The sequence below is a fragment of the Cheilinus undulatus genome, linkage group 20 (genome assembly GCF_018320785.1).
Source record: "Cheilinus undulatus linkage group 20, ASM1832078v1, whole genome shotgun sequence".
NCBI lineage: Eukaryota > Metazoa > Chordata > Actinopteri > Labriformes > Labridae > Cheilinus > Cheilinus undulatus.
The window spans coordinates 14,213,240-14,233,410 of NC_054884.1; the positions used below are offsets into that span (position 1 = coordinate 14,213,240).

General features: G+C 38.6%; 2 protein-coding genes across 3 annotated transcripts; both read left to right on the forward strand.

The window, feature by feature from the left end:
• The first annotated feature begins 64 nt into the window (after window positions 1-64).
• On the forward strand, window positions 65-6,192 carry xrcc6 (X-ray repair complementing defective repair in Chinese hamster cells 6). The gene is made up of 13 exons (XM_041815778.1): window positions 65-136; window positions 745-834; window positions 939-1,048; window positions 1,171-1,312; window positions 1,611-1,862; window positions 2,069-2,255; window positions 2,435-2,621; window positions 2,785-2,953; window positions 4,163-4,324; window positions 4,437-4,566; window positions 5,090-5,190; window positions 5,290-5,406; window positions 5,574-6,192. Exons 2-13 carry the CDS (start codon window positions 762-764, stop codon window positions 5,771-5,773), a joined length of 1,830 nt encoding a protein of 609 aa, XP_041671712.1. The 5' UTR covers window positions 65-136; window positions 745-761; the 3' UTR covers window positions 5,774-6,192.
• A 169-nt stretch (window positions 6,193-6,361) lies between these two features.
• Window positions 6,362-14,930, forward strand: LOC121528675 (GTPase IMAP family member 8-like). 2 transcript variants are annotated; one of them, XM_041816218.1, is made up of 8 exons: window positions 6,362-6,503; window positions 6,785-6,885; window positions 7,531-7,605; window positions 10,243-10,293; window positions 10,397-10,447; window positions 10,553-10,603; window positions 10,872-10,922; window positions 13,769-14,930. In XM_041816218.1, exons 2-8 carry the CDS (start codon window positions 6,846-6,848, stop codon window positions 14,494-14,496), a joined length of 1,047 nt encoding a protein of 348 aa, XP_041672152.1. In that variant the 5' UTR covers window positions 6,362-6,503; window positions 6,785-6,845; the 3' UTR covers window positions 14,497-14,930. The 2 variants fall into 2 exon arrangements, with proteins under 2 accessions (XP_041672152.1, XP_041672151.1); XM_041816217.1 differs by lacking the exons at window positions 6,362-6,503; window positions 6,785-6,885; window positions 7,531-7,605 and having other exon boundaries at window positions 10,172-10,447.
• The last annotated feature ends 5,241 nt before the right edge of the window (window positions 14,931-20,171 follow it).

Sequence of the window (20,171 nt, forward strand, 5' to 3'; positions counted from 1 at the left end):
ACAGGAAGACGTCCAACAGGCGGCGATCTGTTCCGTAGTGTTTGAAGCGTACCATAGCGTGCTCGTTCACGTAGCAGAGCGCGCCAGTCATTGAAACTTGCCTGGACTTGTGTGCTAAAAGTGCGAAGCACGACATGTGAGTTTATTTATTCTTCTCCAGTCTTTATAAATGTCTTATTTGTTATCGTATGTGTTGAGTTAATTTAATTTGTGTTGCGGTGTTGCAGCGGTTTACTGGTATACTACGTTATAGTGTAATTGACTCATGGCTTACTGCAAGCTAAGCTAGCTTGCTGAGGTAAACAGTTCCTGGATGAAGGATCAACCCAAGTCTTATAGAAACTTACGTCTTATTTTTACTCTAAATGCCATTAGTTTGTTATGTATGCGCTGGCTTTTGCACGATACTTGTATTAGATAAGTAAAACACTGTCAGTTTGGTGTCTGTGAGGAATTTTCTTGAAGTTGGAATGAGCTACCCCTGTCAGTATGTAAACACAATCTAACATACCTCACCGGTTTTATCATTTTTATTCGAATCTTAGTCGTAAAAAAACGGGTGTAAGCACCCCATTCGGTTGCCTGCTGTATTATAGTTCAAGGCGTTAACTCTGGGCTTTCATACAGCAAGTAAGCTGTGTGTATCATCTAGAGATTGTTCCATACCGTCCAAATAGCAGATGCTCATGTATTTGAGCTACTAATTGCTTTTGAGTCCTCGTGTAATGTTGTATGCATTTACAGATCTATCAGCTGTACAAATGGCAGAGTGGGAGGCCTTCTACCAGAACGAGGATGAGGAGGGAGAGCAAGAGGAGGGGGAACAGTCTGCGGGTAAGCAGTCTTGTTTTAAGAAAGAATTTAGATATATGTTTTTAAAACATTTTCTTAACCCTGCAAGTTCTCCAATAACTAACCAGGCTCTCTGTCCTTGTCAGGAGATTACAAAGTCAGTGGAAGAGACAGCTTGGTGTTCTTGGTTGATGCCTCCAAAGAAATGTTTATCAAAGGAGAAGATGGACCCTCTAACTTTGACATGACCATGCAGGTTAGATGGCCAGTTGTTGTCCTTGACTAATCCCTTGCATATCAGTATAATAGAAATACCTCACAGGCTGTTTTGATGTGGACTATGTCTCATCATAATAAATGTCTTTGTATGTCTTGTAGGTTGTGCGCAGTGTGTACACCAGTAAGATTATTAGCAGTCACAGGGACCTGGTGGCTTTGGTTTTTTATGGCACAAAGGAAAGCAAGAATCCAAGGAACTCATTCAAGCATGTCTACGTGTACCATGATCTTGATGAACCTGGTAAGACACTTTCAAACTTGCACAGTATGCACTGAAATTCTGTTGCTTTTCTGCACACACAAATGTGAGCACAGTTTTTCTGCACAGCTTTGATTCCAAAAATGTAGTCAGATCAACTCATCTTGGTAAATCTTCATTATTATATGTTGTATACTAGAAGTAAAGGCTCACATTTAAAACCAATGTAAAGTTGCAGTTTGTTGAAGGAAACACCTCAGTCCACCACTCACAAAAGTAAGAGATTGTTGGTCCATCTGTTCTGTTGCATCATCTGACATTTGACTTTTCTTTTCTACAGGTGCAAAACGAGTGCAGGAGGTTGATGCTCTGCGAGGAGACAAGGGGGCCCAGCTAGCAGCAGAGACAATGGGTAGCGGGGAGACGTCATTGGGTGACGCCCTGTGGTGCTGCGCCAACCTGTACAGTGACATCAAGCTTCGCCTCTCACACAAACGACTCATGATCTTCACATGCAGGGATGAACCGCACACAGGCGACAGCACCAAGGACAGAAAGGCTCGCACCAAGGCTAGTGACCTCAAAGAGACCGGTATGTCAGTGGCAAAAGCTGATCAAGTTCCAAATCAGTATGAACTTCTATTTCTGTAGGCAACTGAATCCTCATCCCTATTCATTTTGTCATAATGTTTTCATATAAATGCACAAAGCTTGCAAATTTATTCAGTTTACATTGCAATTTTAAATAGACAAAGCCTGTGTGTAATGGACCATTTTCATTTCTCCCCTCTCTTCTAGGTGTAGTCATTGATTTGATGCATCTCATGAAACCTGGTGGTTTTGACGTGGCTCCCTTCTTTCGTGACATTGTAAGTCCACCTGAGGATGAGAGTGAGTTGGGGCTGCAGCTTGAGCCCTGTGACAAGCTGGAGGACCTCCAGAAGAGGGTACGGGCCAAGGAGCTGAAAAAGAGAGCCATGGCCAGGTGAAAATCAGCAACATGGTTTAGTTTTCAGGAAAATAGACGTTACTTTTGCTTACAAGATTTCTGCAGTTGACCGACACTGTCTCTGTGTAGAAGTTTATTCTCCCTTCATCATCTTGTGTTATTAATAACTTGTCCTCCCATCTCTCACATCATCCTTTCCTGTCTGCCAACTTTAGATTAAATCTTTGTCTAGGTGAGGGCGTAAATGTTGCAGTGGGAATTTATGCAACTGCTGTGACAGCACGGAAACCAGCTCCCATCAGGCTTTACAGAGAAACCAATGAGCCAGTACGCAGCAAAACCCGCACCTTCCATACCCAGACTGGCAGCTTGCTGCTGCCCAGTGAGATAAAGAAAGCCCAGGTGAGAGAAAACACAATGTAGTTGTATAATTTGGCTTTGTTCTTTACTGTTTCATCTTGAATTATGGTCTGTGTGGTACAGTTGCAAAATTCATTTGAGTTAAAAATGTTAACACATATCTCAGTGGGTTTTCTATTTTCTTCCTTTTGTATGTCTCCTATAGATATATGGTAAGAAACAGATAGTGATGGAGAAGGATGAGGTGGACTCAATCAGGAAGTTTGAGGATCCTGGACTTCACCTGATTGGATTCAAACCCATGGAGAAGCTCAAACTTCACCACCATATCCGACCTGCTGTCTTCCTCTATCCTGAGGAGGGAGAGGTGAAAGGTAGCAACACTTGTCTGTGTCTGATCAACTTTAAAACCTGAAGGAGAAAATATTTAAACAGCAGTATTCACTGTGAATTTTTTTCAACAGCTCAAACAGGCTTTTACAGACCAGGAATCATCTGTTGTTGAAACGGATAGATGGTTTTGGTCATATATACTGTATATAGGTGATCCGGAACAAGGAATGATGTTGCATACGACAACAATCCAAAAGTAAAAAAAAAAAAACATGTACAGACCAACAATATTAGCCACCATTTGCACACCTGTTAGAGCAGCAGTATTAAAGGCTTATGTTTAACATGAGATTTCATGCCTCAACCAGTGTGTTAATAAAAAGGGTCAACAGGGGTGCCCGTTTGGCTCAGTTGGCAGAGCAAGTGCCCCTGTGCTGAGGCTGAAGTCCTCAACACACATCCTAGGATTGATTCCAGGTCTGATGCATGTTTGGTGCATGCCATCCTCTGCTCTCTGTCCCCGTGTTTTTTTGTGTTTCCTATCCAATAAAGGCAAGAAGGTGTGCATAACTGCTGCTCAAACACAAAACTAATAGAAGACATGGAGGCAAAAGTGTAACTGATTCTCTGTTTTTGACCTTTGTCTCAGCAAGGAGACAATTTTATTCCAGAGAGGGTTGCAAGCAGGGAGACAGGATTCTGTTGAAAAGCATAGAAGAGTTTGGGAAGTCAAACAGCTTTACAAAAGCTGATGACAAGAGGGGCCTGATTCCCATGTCAGACATCTCACTAGTGACACTCCTAGTGTTCGGCAGTGCCGTGACGTCACACTTTTGTATCAGGTCAGAACTTTTGGAAAGTCACCAGAGGTGATCCTAAAAAGGTGCCAGGTACAATCCCTAACAGAAAATTTTTGTGTGTGTGTGTGTGTGTGTGTTTGTGTGTGTGTGTTACGTAGAGACGAGTTGAACTGGTACCACATAGCTTAAAGCACCATATGTGTAAGATGCACTGGTTTGAGTACGGTGTGCTAGAGCACAAAGATGATCCCATCCAGACTAGCACACCAGTGTAATATTAGTTGACTTGTCTGAATTTTTAATAACATTTGCTGTTGTGCCATATGCACCACTATACACTACAATATGTATTTTTAGGCTAGTGTCTTGAAAAGTATATTACAGTTAATAATAGTTTAGTATTGTCTGTTTGCTAAACTGTAATTCATAATCTTTGTTTATCTACCTCAGGCAGCGCATGCCTCTTCTCTGCCTTGCTGACAAAGTGCAGCGAGAGGAACGTGTTCGCTTTGTGCCGCTGTGTCGCTCGTCGAAACTACGCGCCCCGGTTTGTTGCCCTAGTGCCTCAGGAGGAGAAGGTTGACGAGGGGAAAGTACAGATTACACCCCCAGGTAATAAACTGCTGTACTTTGTCTCCTTTGGCAAATCCAGCAGCTGTATTTGTTTCATTATTAAAGTAGTTGGTGGCTATTTTATGCCTTTCTTTTCTCTCATCTACTTCAGGCTTCAACGTCATCTACCTGCCGTATGCTGATGACACGCGGACCCTGGATATTCCTCAGTGCCCTTCTGCCTCACAAGAGCAGGTGGACAAGATGAAGGAGATTGTCTCCAAGCTGCGCTTCAAATACAGGTTCCTGCACATGATCAGATAATTTTTTTGTCCCAAAGGCACACCTAAGATTGAGCAAAATCTCAATGCGCACCGTATTCATATCAAGGCAAAATAGCCTCTCTAACATGTGTTACAGTATCTTTAGTTGTCGTAGAGATGTAGTAAGAATGTATGGTGGAACAAATTCCAGTGGCCAGACGAGACTTGCCTCTGGGCACACCAGTTGGGAACCACTGATTTGCAGACCTTAGTTTGGAAAGTCCAGCATGGCAGTTTTCTAGAAGAGGGGGCTGTTTTGAGTTCCCTAACCCTTTTAAAAGCAAAATTGCACAGATTTGTTTGGCATTTCCAACTTGAAGGGGATTTCAAACAGAAGGGCATACATTAAATGAAAATATTAGAAGTATTAATACTTTGTTGGATTTAAGGACATTTTTGGTGGAAAAAAATTGTCTGAAAGCACCATCACTGCCAATATCAAGCATGCACTGGTCTTCTATAGGTCACATCTCACCATGTTTCTTATTCTTATTCAATTCAGGAGTGACGCGTTTGAGAATCCGGTCATCCAGCAGCATTTCAGGAACCTGGAGGCCTTGGCTCTGGATATGATGGCTCCAGAGGACACAGAGGACCTCATCAGTAAGCATGAAAAGTCTTTCCTATTATGGCAGGTGTAACACTTTTTTGTTACTCCCTCCACACCATCTCTTCTCACCTTTCTCTGTTTCTCAATCTCAGTGCCAAAGGTCGACCAGATTGATCGCCGTCTGGGCCATTTGAGTCAGGAATTTAAAGATCTGGTCTATCCTGCTGGCTACAACCCTGAAAGCAAACCAGCTGCCAAACGCAAAACAGGTCAGAGCTGGACCCATAAGAGAAACAAAGCAAGAACAATCTTTTTAAACTTGATTTTCATGGTTTTATCAAGCTGTTGATCAGTTTTGATACGCTTGTAATGTGTTCCTGGCTACAGCTGTAGCTACACCTTTATTTTTTCTGAAAGTTTTCAACATTTTTTGCAGCTGATAGCGGAGGGGCAGCTGAGAAGAAACCTAAAGTAGAGGTTGGAGAAGATGAGCTGAAGGCCCATTTGCAGAACGGCACCCTGGGAAAGCTGACTGTGCCAGTGTTAAAGGAGGCCTGTAAGAAGTTTGGAGTTCGGACCACTGGCACCAAGAAGCAGGAGCTTATAGATGCACTTATTGCCCAGCTGGGGTCATGAAGTGGTAAAATTAAACCCTACTGTGCCTTTGTGAGCATATCCAGACTAGTTTCTGCTGTTGCATCATATTCAGGGTGCTGAAATATCTTCAGACACTTAAAACAACCAGTATGGATTTTGGGACCCGACCTTGAAACTGCTTTAATGAAAAGTACTCGGTAGAATACTACCATGATTTTTTTACCTGTTTTGCAAGAAGAAATGGTTCACTGCCACTAGATACTGTTTTCTGCTACTTAGCTCCTCGCATATTACATGGATACTTTATGAATGTAAAAAGAAAAAAGTCATTCTGTTCTGATCAGGAACACATTTTTTATGCTTTGGAATCCACTGTATAGTAACATGAAAATACTGTAACCCATGATGATCACTGTTGATATAATCTTGCATTTGCATTAATAAAACCATTTTTGTTATACGCTTGTTTTATTTTCATAACTACGTGAGTCACTTTACTAAACGTGTCAGGCAGCCTAGTCTAGTTCTTCTAGCAAAGAAAAGGTGTGCCCATGTAAAGTTAGAGTGCAGCATTATCAGCATACCTGAACCTTCAAACTGCATTGTTGAACTTCTCAGCACAATAAAGAGCAGTGTCCCAGTGGAGGGCAGGCCTGCACAGGAAAAGCTTTCCTCAACAGCAGGAAGGAGGGATTTCATACATCGCCCTTGTGTGTTTTATCAGATTGTTATCTAAAAGTAGATAGAGGATTATCTGGCTATACATCAGGTAATAAATGTAAAGGAATGATTTGCAAATGCTCTTTGGAAAATATGGGTACTTGAAACTGATATGTTTGAGGCTTTCTGCTTTGGTTTCTGTTTTGAAATCAAAGATTTGTACTGGCAGCGCGGTTGCATAGCTGTTAAAATCGTGCTTATTTTTGATGTATTTTGTTAATATAATGGAATCCTGATCTTGATTTTAGATTAAGTATTGTTTACCAACGAACGTATAAAGTACGGCCCCGTTCTTTTAAGTTGAATTTATATGTCTTTTGTTCTGAAAAGTGAGCGGAAGTCCTGTCATAGCTAGGCGTAAACCTGCCCGGAGTCAACAGCGGAAAAAAAAATGGAGTGTCGATGCGAAAATGACCATCCTGAGGATGCAGGTGAGACAGAACTTTGTCTATTAAACAAAATATGAGCTATGGAGAGAAAAGTTTGATTATAATTTTGTGACTATTCAATTAAAACTAGGAGTAAATGACAATTAAGTCGTATTATGTCGTATCAAGTTGTTTAGTACTGAGCTGTAGATGTTTAAAACTTGTGTTATCGCCATCTGTCCACTAAGTAGCTGTTTATCACTTAAATTTAACGCTGAATTATTTTGTACTTCCGGCTAAGCTTTTCAAAATAAGTAAGAGCAGACAAACGGTTGTGTTCCACTGAAGTTCTATAGTTCCTCCTCTTTTCATTTCTTTGTGAACTCATGAAAATCTAACATTTGTTGCAGTTTCATCAAACGCTAAACCAAAAACAACCGTCTTCAGTAATTTCTACCGTCTTATCTGAATAAAGCTAAAGTGCCCTGCCTTTAAAAGTCCTAAACTGATAAATGTTGTGATATTAGTGTAACGATTGATATTAAAGACATTATTTTGACTTTAAACCTCGACGTGGCAACAAAACACGCTCACAACTGAAAGCCTGTAAGTTTCCTGGGATTTAGAGAATTAGACTAATCACATGATAAGTTGTGTACAACATTGCTGCACTAATGTCAGTCTTTCCTCCCTCCTTTCTCTGTTTAGGATGGCTGGGTGGAAACAGTGTCCAGATGGGAACTTTTACTGTTGTTGGATATCTTCTCTACAGGTTTTCACAGAGTCAGTTACCCAAAGACACATATTTTTGTACTTATTTGTAAAAACTAAAGCCATATTATTTCAGTGATATATAAAACTGTCCTCTTAAGAGGTAGTGAGCATGGTAAAAAGGGAAACAAAGAAAGCTTTGAAGTTCATTTGCATGTGCTTATCAGAAGGGCACTGATAAAACACCCTTCCTACAAATGGTCTACTTCAACACCCACTTTTTATATTTACATACAGTGTACCAATTCAAAAGAACAGACTGATTCATTCACTGCTCACTGATAACTCACTGATGGAAACACAGTCAAGGTGATAACTGACAGGTTTTTTTAAGTAATTCAGTAAATCTTTCGATGTACCAAATATAACTGTTTATTAATTAGTAACTCTACAAACAAGTATTACCTAAATGTACTCCATGACTGTCCCATTGCATCCTGCTGCAACAAAGTTGTTCTTATCCAAGGCAAAACCTTGCTGTCTAGTATTTGCTTAAATGTGCTTTGTCTTGTTGTCAGTACATTAGAGCATTTTTCAAAATAATCTCTTTGCTTTTTTCCCCCAAGATTAAAGTAAAAAATAAATAAATTATAGACATTAAAAAAAGACATATCAATTCCTAGTCAGTGTTGTTTTTAATAGTAAAATCTTTCCCTGGAACCACCATAGTGAAATGAAAAATTGAAATATGAGATGTTTGCTATAAAATTTAAGTGTATAGCTTTCATTGACTCATGGCTATGAAATTATTCTGCTTTAATTTGAGAAAGGTGTCCATAAAGGGACCTTCAATCATTTAGAAAAAAAACTTGTGCATAGTAAATATATAATATTGCTTTGACAGTTGTCTGTCTGACAGCCTGTCTATGTTAACCTGCTGCACTTTGGGGGAAGGGCCACATGTTAGCATAAATCTGGCTTTCATGGACAAACGCTAGGTTCATTTTAAACTTTGTGTCTTGCCACTTTTCACAATTACTAAAAATGTTTATTCTTGTTTATTTAATTTTTTGTATTGAATTGGGATTTTTTTTTTTTAATTTTAAGTTATACTGTATTATATTAATTTGAGATGGTATACATACCTGTACCTGTGGTATGTAATTTAATAGCACTGCCAACACAGATCAGATTTTTAACCTTTGGTGAACATGTTAGGCAGTTTAGTTGACAATAACACTAACCTATGTAAGGTGTTTCCACACTTTTCTATAAATACTGTCAATGTTTGAAGATGAATCCATCAATTTTATTTCTAAATTCATACAAAATATTTTGTCAAGACACTTGATAAAATGCGCTGGTCTAGACCAGGTGGTCTAGCCTTAAGGCCTACAACCAACTCCTGCATGCAAATCGTCACCCATATTTCTATTTTTCCAGCAGCCAGAGTTAATTAAAAAAAATGCAGTTTGAACCTCAGAAAGTACAAAGCATGTCACAAAATGAGATATAGCAAACAAACCATTTTCAGAAGGGCTTTACAGACTATTTGCCACATTTTTCCCTTTGCCTGGGACACATTCCAGTGAAAAATGGCTCTGTGACCAACTTTTGGTTCTTCTCACCAGGTCTAGACCACTGGTTCGTAACCGATCAGCCAGGATCTACAGAGCTGTTTTCAGAATGTCTCGTATGTTTGCCTGGAAAAAATGGGGCAAAAAAGTAATGATGTACGGAAATTTTAATCAGACATACATCTGTATCTTTACACTGTAAAACCAAAACATGTTAGACATACTCAAAATATTTGTTGAAACTGATTACATTGAAGTTTTTTAGTAGTGGAAGTACATTTTTTTAGTAGACTGAACTTAAATTTTATAATTTACGCTGCAATCCCCAATGAGTTAATAGAACTCAAAACATTAGAGGTAACTGATTACATATGAACGGCGGTGCAGGGGTTACTATACTGTTTACTATACTGAAAGTTTTCTACTCTGAAAATGTCTGTTTATATCCAACTCAAAACAGCATATTTTGTCTTTTTCATAAAGCTACATGTTCTTCATCGACTGCAATTTCCCCTTATTTCTATCACATACTTTAATCTTGATCATCTATGTCACCGCAGGGTGGGCTAACTTAAGTGACAATAACTGAAAGATGCACACTGAACCAGGAAGTCCTCTTCCATCATCTTCAGTATTCCATCCACAGGATAGAGTAGTTGGTCCCCACAGGTCAGGAATTCTCTAACTCAGTCAGTAACTTCACTCAGGGAGCAAAAGTGTCTATGCCAAAAGAAATTCAAGGAAAACTCATAAGGAATGATTGTCCAAATTGCTTGACAAGAAAGCAAAAAAGTGATTGACAAAAAGTTAGAATGGTATAAGGATTTAGAGACTAATGCACACCAATATGGGTTGAATTAAATGACAATAGAAATAACAACTGAAGTAAAAAGATGCCCGAACCTGTCCTCAGTGCCGTTTGTTCCAGTCACATCTGTAAAGAGTTGTCCACATGGTTTTGGTTTAACCCAGGATTCATGTTTATGCCAGGCTTGTTCTACCAACCAGTCAGTGTCCCAGTATTGTCAGGGATTTTGTCCTCACATTATCACTGACTGAAACCATTTAAATAGAGTAAAACAAAAAACTTAACAAAATGACAAGTACTGAGAGTGGTCTGTTTTCTCGGCAGCTCTCCCAGCTCTCATCCGGTGGCCCATACGTCTGTTCTGCTCTCTTACTGGTTAGTCGGAGTGAAAAATCAGAGTTGTTTGTTACCAGAGTTGCAGAATTGTTACCAAAACTTTTAATATTAGACGCAAGATACCTGTGTTCTTCTGTGTTAGGTCTGTCGGCCCTTTGGGGCTGGGTGAGCCGCCTCGTGGGAACCCTTCGTGGTATGAAATATGCATTCAATTTATCCTGAACCATAGAAATAGCACCAAAATGTGTCACATGTCACTGTAGTCAGTACTAACTTTTCCTCTTTTCATGTGCTTCAGTGATCAAGAGCTTGTGTAAATGGCTGTCTCAAGTTTGGAAGTTCTTAGTAGGTGAGTGCTGCCTGCCTTTGTGTTGGAAGTTGTTTACTCTTCTCTGTGTGCTTCAAGTTTCTTTTAGAGAAGGTAAACAGGTCAGGAGAAGTTTACAGTGTGAGTGGGCAGGTTGGGGTAATTAGAGGAAGCGACTCAGCCAAGAGGACACATGACAGCAATTCAGTATCTCAGGGGGCTGTGGCTATTTTAAAGATAGATCTGCATAATAATTATACATCTATAATTACAGTTAAACCATCTGACTAACAATCTGTTCCTCCATCAGCATGCTCCGCAAAGTTTAAGTGGCTGGGAGACATCATTAGAAAAATCACAGGTCAGTTCACCTTTTATGCTGAATATACTCAGCCTTCCTACAAACCTGTGTCCTAAAAAAGTTGGGACAATGTGAAAATGAAAACAGATATGATGATTTGCTAGATATTCAAATCCAAGGTATAATTGATCTTTTGCTGGCTATCTGATTGGTCTGCTGATCCACCAATCAGAGAGGCCCATCTCATAGCAACTGCTGCTCAGCTGATTCCACTTAGATGAACTTTTTTCCTGGGCGAACTCTTTTTAATTGTGACTTCAATTTGGTTATTAGAAAAACAGTTAGAGGTGTGCTTGAGGTGTCTGCAAGAGCAGCTGAAGATATCCACATTATAACATGGGAATCCATAGGCAATCTTAAAGAATACGTGCATATATTTAATATATTTATATTATATATTTATATATTATATTTAATGATAAGAGAAGACATTTTTGGTACTGACAATATATGATGTTCTGGTAATGTTAAGTAGCTTTCTGTAATAATGGCTAACTAGCCTTATCGTCAATTCACAGCTCATAATTCATGCTAGTCCTGTAAGTAGTTCACGCTACAATGACAAAAATGCTCTCACCATCTCTCTCTTAAACACTCAACGCATCACCAGCAAACACAACAAGCAGCTAAATGATAACAAATATAGCTTGAGGTCTGCAGGTAGGCTTATTTCTTGCCTGTTTATTTCATTTATTATAATCAGGGAAGGCACATTGTGTGCAGTGTGTAATATTTAGCTTAGTGGCATTGAGCAAAATAAACTTGGTAAAAATGACACGTAGTATTTAAAAGTAGGTTTGTCTAAATAGTCTGTCTAAATAACTGTTAATCACCTGATTATATAAGATACTTTTATTATCATTTGGTCCCTTCTGTGGTACTTTAGAACAATGCAAAATGCAAAAACCCAAGTTGGTGGAGTCCATGGAGGAGATCCTCTCCATACATGAATAAAAGGCTTATTCTAGGCTAATAAAAACTACAACCAAAGTATATCAAGGCGATTAAACACTAATTTACAGAGGCCTGTTTATAGATATTACCTTTCATTTTTATCAAGTTTGCTTTGCTAAATGCTACTAGGCTAAACATGACACACTGTACCGTTAAAAGATCTTCCTGCCTTTAAATGGTGTTTTAAGAGGCTTAAGGTCGGCCTGACTTCCACGGAAAATCGCAGTGTACGCCCTCCTTTAAACTCCTAAGACCCTGCATGTACCTATGAGAGCATTACAGTTTTGCTTGACATAGATGTCATTTTTGCTGTTATTTTTTTTTTCAGCTAATAGTCCAGAATGAACATTGAAGTTTAAGGAGTTTGCCTGAAATGTTTGCTTTGAAATTTTCAGAAATTTTTGATGGAAATTCTAGGGAATTTGTTTGGATATTTGAGTGAATTTGCTTGCATTTTGCATGTTTTTTCAAGGAAATTTGGGGATATGTTTGTATAATTTGGACAGTGTCATTGGAAGTTTTGAGGAGAATTTGCTTTGAAATTTATTGGCATTTTCTTGGGAATTTGAAAAATTAGTTTGGATGTCTGAGAGGATTTGCTTTAATTTTTTTCTGGTATTTTAATGGAATATCAGGAGATTTATTTGTAATTTTTTTTGGGGTGGGGGGGGTAAAGATTTTGCTGGTATATAATACCAGCAAAAATCGAAGGGGGACTCCTCTGAAATTTTTAAAGATTTTTATGGAAATGAAATGAATTCTGATTGGATGTTTATGGGAATTTGCTTGGAAATTTTATGTTCTTTATTGGCTATTTGAAAAATTTTCTAGAAATGTTTGGAAATTTGAATGAGAATTTTTTTGGTGTGGGGGTTGTTTGGATGTTTGGGGGAACTTGCAGGCATTTTTCAAATATTTTGAAGGATAGGATTCAGGGGTATGTTTGTATAATTTCGACAGTGTCATTGGAGGTTTCAGGGAGAATTTGCTTTAAAATTTCCAGTATTTTCATGGAAAGTTGGGAGATTTATTGGTATTTTGGAAAGTAGATTCCAAAAGTAGATTGGAAAATTGAGGAGGGGTAATCCTCTGAAACTTTCATACAAGTTTAGGGAATGTATTGATACCTTTTTGGAAAATTAATTGAAAAAAATTATTGGGAATTTGCTAGATTTTATGGAATTTACATAGAACTTTTATTGTAATGTTTAGGCTTTATGATCAAGTTGCACAGCTCAAGTCTCAGGATGTTATGCTGGATCAAAATGTAAAACACATCTCACTTACCTCACTCTGAAACAAAATGAGCTTGATGGGTGTGCAGAGGGACCGGTAAAGTAAGCCAACATCACTAGCATCAAACACTGGTAATATTTAAACAATTATGAAATATCAAATCATCTTCATGACCCATTCTGCATCTTTGTTTTTTTCTTTCACTGAACCAAAGTTTTATAAAGGCTTGAATTAATCAAATATCAATAAAAGAGGGTACTTTTAATTGTTGCACATGGGAACAAGTCTGACAACGAGAGAATTAGTCAAACCTCTTACCAGTAAGAGTAAGCAAGGAGGAGTTTTTCAAATGTTGGAACTGACAAATTGATGCTGGCAACATTTTTCTAAAAAGTTGGGACGGGTTCATCTTTACCACTCTGTAGGATTACCTCCACTTGTTACAAACATTTAAGTATATAAAATTTTAAATGGGTGTGTAATTCATCAAAACAATGACATTGTCAGCTTCATCACTTTATATTGTTTCTGTAAGTTTCAAAGCTTTAAAAATCACCACATTCTGCTTATATTTTCATTTTCACAATATCCCAACTTTTAAGGAAATTGCTTTGTAAATTTTATATTCATCCAGTTATAAAATGTTATCTCTGTAGGTACATCAAATGATGAGGCACTGGAGTCAGAAACCGATCCAAATAACCCACCAGGCCTGAGGCTGATCCTCCTTGGACCCACCAATGAAGGACGGTTCATTCTGTCAAATACTTTGTTGGGGATCAGTGAGATAAAGGAACCCATGGGTCCTCTGATGGAGAGCACAAGGAGAAAGACTATTTTAAATGTAAGGGAGGTTACAGTGATCAACACCCCAGACATTTTAGGGCCATCTTTGGAGAGCCAGAAAAGAGCCAGGGAAGCTCTGAGGAGCCTCCAGCTCGCCACTCCTGGACCACACGCCTTCCTGCTGCTGATCCAAGCTTCAGGCCCAAGCATGGAGATGACCCTGCAAGCATCCAAGGCCATCCAAGCCACTCGTGAACTGTTTGGAGACGAGGCCTTGGAGTTTATCCTCCCAGTGCTCACCAATGCAGACCATCAGGGCCGAAAACGAGCAGTAGAAAAGCTGCTGGACGCAGACTCTGGGGGTCTAAAAAGGGCCCTGTCTCTTTGCAAACAGAGGCCAGAGCTGGTGAATATCAGGCCAGACTGCCCCCTGGAGGAGCAGGGTGTGACATGCAGGCAGCTGCTGAGGCGTGTGATGGAGATGAAGACACTGAGAGGGCATTTTGTGCATGAGCTGCAGAGAAGAGAGGACCAGAGGAGGGAGGAGCTGCTGGCTGACATGACCTCTGCTCTGGCGCAAAAACTAGGGTACATGTAAACAAAGAGATGGTGCTGGTTATTTATTCAAGTGTCGAACCTGCAACTTTGAGTTTGAGATTTCAGTAGTGTTTCTCTCATGAGTTATTTTTGTCACTACTGCCACACTGCTGTCCAAATGAGTTCACCAACACTGGATGCCTTTTGGTTTAAAATTATCAGGGCTACTTTTGGGTTCATGTGTATGCTTATTCACTCTTATTTTCTTATTCTGATGTGTAATAATATGTTGATGACAGATTACCCTTTAGTTTGAGCCTGTGCCTCATGTTTCTTATCCTGTTCCCTTGCTTAGCACTCCTCTATCTTTCATAATTTATAAGAGATATTAAACTTTAAAAATGATCAGGGAAAATAAACTCAGGTCATTTTGAGAGTAGAGTTCAGGAGAGCTGCTTGATGTGTTCCATGCAATCTTCTGTTTTGTTTTTTTTAGTTGTGGTTATTAAAAATTTGTGAGTGTTCTTCTCATTTTAATAAATTAACTATCTTGTTCTTTTATAGGTTCTCCCGACATATGAAAACACTCACCTTCATATTTATTCTGATACACACATGTAAAGTATCCACTCCCTTGGAAGTTTTACCCTTTTATTGGTTCTCCAATCTTTTATGTTTAATATAATTAGGCTTTTTTTGAAATTGATTATCTCTTTAATGTCAAAGTGGAAACATTTCTACAAAATGATGTCAGTTAGATAAAATGTGTAAGGTCAAATAGGTATTCATAAATATTCCCTCTTGTCAGTATTTAGTGGATACACCTTAGGCTGCAAAACTGCCCAAGCTCTGTCAGGTTCCACAGGGATCTAGCTTGAATAGCCCTTTTTAAGTCCAGCCACAGATTCTCTATTGGATTTAGGTCTTGACTTCGACCCATCCTCTCCAGAACATTCACCTTGTTGTCTTTAAACCATTTCTGTGTAGCTTTTGCTGTACGCTTTGGGCGATTGTCTGGCTGGAAAATAAATCTTCTCCCAAGCCGCAGTTCTCCTGCAAACTGAATAAGAATGCCCTCTAGGATTTCCTATATTTTGCTGCATTCATTTTACCCTCTGCCTCTACAAGCCTTCCAAGGCAGGCTGCTGAGAAGCATCCCCACAGCATGATGCTCCCACCACCGTGCTTCACAGTGGGGATGGTGTGTTTGTAGTGATTTGCAATGTTTATTGTCTCATTATAGCATCTTGTCTGAGACATCAGACCAAAGGACTTTCTCCCACTTGACCATGGGGTCTCCCTCATGCATTTTGGCAAACTCTCGTCAAAGTACAATTTAAGTTACAGTTTTCTTCAACAGTGGCTTTCTTTTTGCCACTCTCCCATAAAGCTTTGGCTGGTGAAGAACTCGAGCAACAGTTGTTGCCATCCCCTGACTTATACTTTTCAATAAACTCTTCTCTGAGTTGCTTGGAGTGTTCTTTTGTCTTCACGGCGTAATGGTAGCCAGGAATACTGATTAACAAGTGATTGGACCTTCCAGACACAGGTGTCTTAATACTACAATTACTTGAGAAGCATTTACTGTGCTCAGTTGATCGCAATTTCACTGATTGTGTGACTACTAGCACTACTACTTGACTGGACATCTGTTGAATTAGGTCAGTCACTTTAAGATTGGTGAATATTTATGTAGTCGCATATTTTTATTCAATTGACATTACTTTGTAGAAATCTGTTTTCACTTTGACATTAAATGTTTTTTGTAATTCTGTTTTTTTGTCAGCAAAAGCAAAATTATATTGACCATGATTAATTTAAAAAATCAATAGAAGGGTTTAACATCAAAGGGGTAAATATGTATGCATCACTTTACTGAGCATAAAATTGAAGAAGGATCCTCTCCTGCTATTATTTTTAGATGAGAATTGCATCCATATATGCTGACCCATGTATGATGACTCCTCACAGTGGCAATTAAGACATACTAAGTATGGGGCTTGTTAAATGGCATTAAATTGCCAAAAAAGTTGACAGTGGGATAACTAAAGAAGAAGGCATTGGGGTAATATTGGACATTGGAGGTCAAGAATAAGAAGCTAAGATCAAAAGAAAAAAAAAGGGGTGAAAATGACACAAGATTAGTGGAATAAATACATTATTCATTCCCTCCAGTTTAGCAGATGATATGAAGTATCATTTTGATTGTCTTGGGATATATAATTGATCACAGTACCATAGTATTTTTGTTTCCTGGGGTCCTTCCTGTATTGTACTGTATTGCATCGTATTGCACATACAGTATATCACATGCCGTCTTATCATCTTAAATCAAATCGTATTGTATCAAGTGTTACCCTACAATTCCCAACCCTACAGTACTGTAAGTATTTGCATGGATGGATGGACAAAAACATACAGGCCTTCAACAAACCAAGGTTGCTTAAGGGCATGGTATTCAAATGTTCTTCTCCTCTTCTGTCAAACTTACCTCTGACCCAAGAAAAAAAGAAGAAATGAAAGTAATAAAAAGTCCTTCCACAATGTAATTGCAATCTTCCGGCTTCTTGGCGTGCTGGCTCAGGGATCCTATTTGCAGAGCGGGAAGGCTGAAGTAAAGAACAAATAGTTTGCTCATCACACCCTCTTGCTACAAAGAGGCTGAGACGAATCAAAGGACAGATGGAAAGAGTTTTGTTCTGTTTCACTATTGATGAGTAAAAGAGAAAATTTCAATCATAAACTTTTTGTATCAGCATGATTGTCTTTTGGAAGTTTGACACCTGCATCATCTGTTTTTCAACAAGCCACTACCATTCAGAACAACTTGATCTAGTACATCTTGGAGTCTGTCTCTGGCTTAACGGTCGCGTCAGTTGTCTTTCAGTTGAAATGTTTTCTGTTCAGTCCCAACTCTAAGTGTCCATGTGTCAACGTGTCCTTTGGCAAGACACTAAACAAAAGTTTATCAGCGCTTCTTTGATATTAGACATATGCTCAAGGATGCAGGCCGACTGCTGAAATAATCTCAGCCATGCTGCTTTACAGTACAAATGCATGACCTCAAGTATGATATTGCATTTATAAATCAGTTCTACACAGTAATAAAGATTAAAAAGCAACAAAATATTGATCTTTCATTTCTTTTCTGTTTCTAGACATTAGTTTTGCTCTCAAAGAAAAAGTAGCTCAGTGACTTAACTGGAACCAGACTATTTTTGGCATTTAGGTTTTTTTAAGTAGCAAAGGTTTTTTTCACTTGCACAACAGATTCCTCAAGCGATGCCTCTCAGAAATTAAAATGTGTCTTTGTGTCAGCTGAATGTGTCTGCTGACATTTTGTCTTGCTCTTAAATCCTGTGATAGCGATACGCAGAATTTGACCTGGCTTTGAGGTCTTTAATACAGTACAGCTCGCTGTGAACACAATTTTAAATGATCACTTTATCACTGCTTAGTCAAACCAAGTCAAGTCCATTCATCCATTCATAATCAAGCCAATCCCAGCTGTCATTAAGCAAATGGTGAGGCACAACCTGGACTAGTTGCTAGTCAATCAGGGCTGACAAGCAAACAGCCGTGCTTATACACACTACTACGGGCAATTTGGAGTCACCAATTAGCCTATAACCATGTCTGTGGACTGTGGAGGGAAGCTGGAGAACCCACGCATACATGAGAACATCCAAACTCACACAGGAAGGCACTGTTACAGGATTCAAACAGGAACCTTTTTGTTTGAGGCAACAGTGCAAATCACTGCAGCAATATGCAGCCCAAGTCAAGTCAAAGCACATTTCATACACAGGACAACACAATGTGCTTCACATTCAATCAACGAATGACGCTGTTGTTTGTTTCTGCAAAAGCTGTCCTCTATCTCAGCCTCAAGCAGACACTTTTGGAGTCATGTCCCCAAGCAACTAAAGTGTGAGTCTAATTTCTGCTCATTTAAGCAATGTTTTTGGACATATAGACATGAACTAGATGGCTCTTCTACTGCACAGTATCAATGCATATTCACTTACTTTCTCCATCATACTTAACAAATAATGAACACAGCTAATGATGATTAATTAAAAGTTAAAGGCCTTGAAACAAAAAAGAGCAAAGGCAGCTTTAACTCAGTAGAACCTAAGAAAACTTTAAAACAGTGAAAACTATCTCTGGACTAACAGTGTTTCTAAACTCACTCAAGACAGTCTAGCTGCAGACTGTTATCCCTGATGGCCACTCTCACGGGCCGTTCATCTAAGACGCCATATATCTCCGAACAGAAATACATGCAAAGACTTGAAATACAATTGGATTAAACTTCTGTTGAGGGTTAGGGTATGAGTTAAGGTAATGCTTAGGATGCAAAGTGTTAAAGGTTAAAAATCTGACCTTCAAAATCTGATTACAAGATGTTGAATAAAATAAACAGTCTGCTTACAGGAAAAAAGCTCATCCTCCATGAAAACACTCTAACACAGCAGACAAAGCTTACTTAGTTCCATTGGCTGCATATACGCAGATTATGGAGCTATGTAGATAACACTACGTAACCAACTTAGCTAATGTAGCTTCAGCTAAGCTCATAAAGCAACTATGTATCTACGTTATCTACATAGCTAAGTTAGAATTAGCTATTTTAGCTAAAGATTATGTTGCTTAAGCTTACTTGGCTGTATCGGCTTGTAGTCACATTAATTAAATAGCAAGCATAGCTATGTTTGTATGTATGTTAGCTTTAGCTAAAGCTAATGAAGCTAAACTACTTCTAACTAGAATCTCTTCTGATCTCTTCTCTATTTTTTTAAAGAAACGTTGCTTAGCCTGTAATGTTGGCAAAGTGGTTATTTTATGAATGTTGTTTTAAATAAAGTTAAACTTCAAAAAAATCGAAAATTGGAAATACAATGTACTGCCAAATCACAGCAATTTCTTTTGATATTTGGTGTCTCACATGAACAGTCTGTGAAAGTGGCCTTCAGAGATGTCCGATCTGCAGCCAGACCCCCCTCAAGTCACTTGATGTATTGTGAAAATAAGAGTTATATAATCTAAATCAACCAGTTCTATGCACGTTTAGAATTTGACCTAAAGAAAACAGAAATTTACAGGAAATATGACATGCCATAGCCAGAAGATATTTTTGTGAGGTCATTCTTCATTTTTCTTTCAGTAAAGCAACAACAGCAAAGTATTTCAAAGCATTTCCTTTCATTTAAGAAAAGCACAGAACTGCATAACTACAGGAAATACCCAAGCACTATTGTCCCTTCCCCTGTATTAGCATCAATATATTGCAAAGTGTCTGTATCTCAATAGTTTAACCAGAGGCAGACATTAGGCAAAGATAGGCAATTGCCTGGAGCCCCGGACTACTAAGGACCCCCTCAACACATAAGAAATGTAACCCTTCCTCCTACACCAGCTTGTAATCTGGCCGTTTAGAATCATTAAAAGCATGAAATGTAGAGTAAACTGGGTTATGTTAGAGTGGTGTTAAAGCTTTAATTAATAAAATGTAAATGTGTGTGTCTTACATCTCTTTTTTTAGCCTGTTTATTTTTGAAAAACACCGAAAAAAAAAAAGTCGACTGGTGCAACTGTTATTTTAGCAAATATTTCTTAACAGATATTATACAGATAAATTATCAAATACATAAATTAGAGGTTTTGGCTGGTAAAAAAAATGACCAAAAAAGAAAAAAGAAATCTAAAATGGAACAAAGATATTTTTTCTTTAAG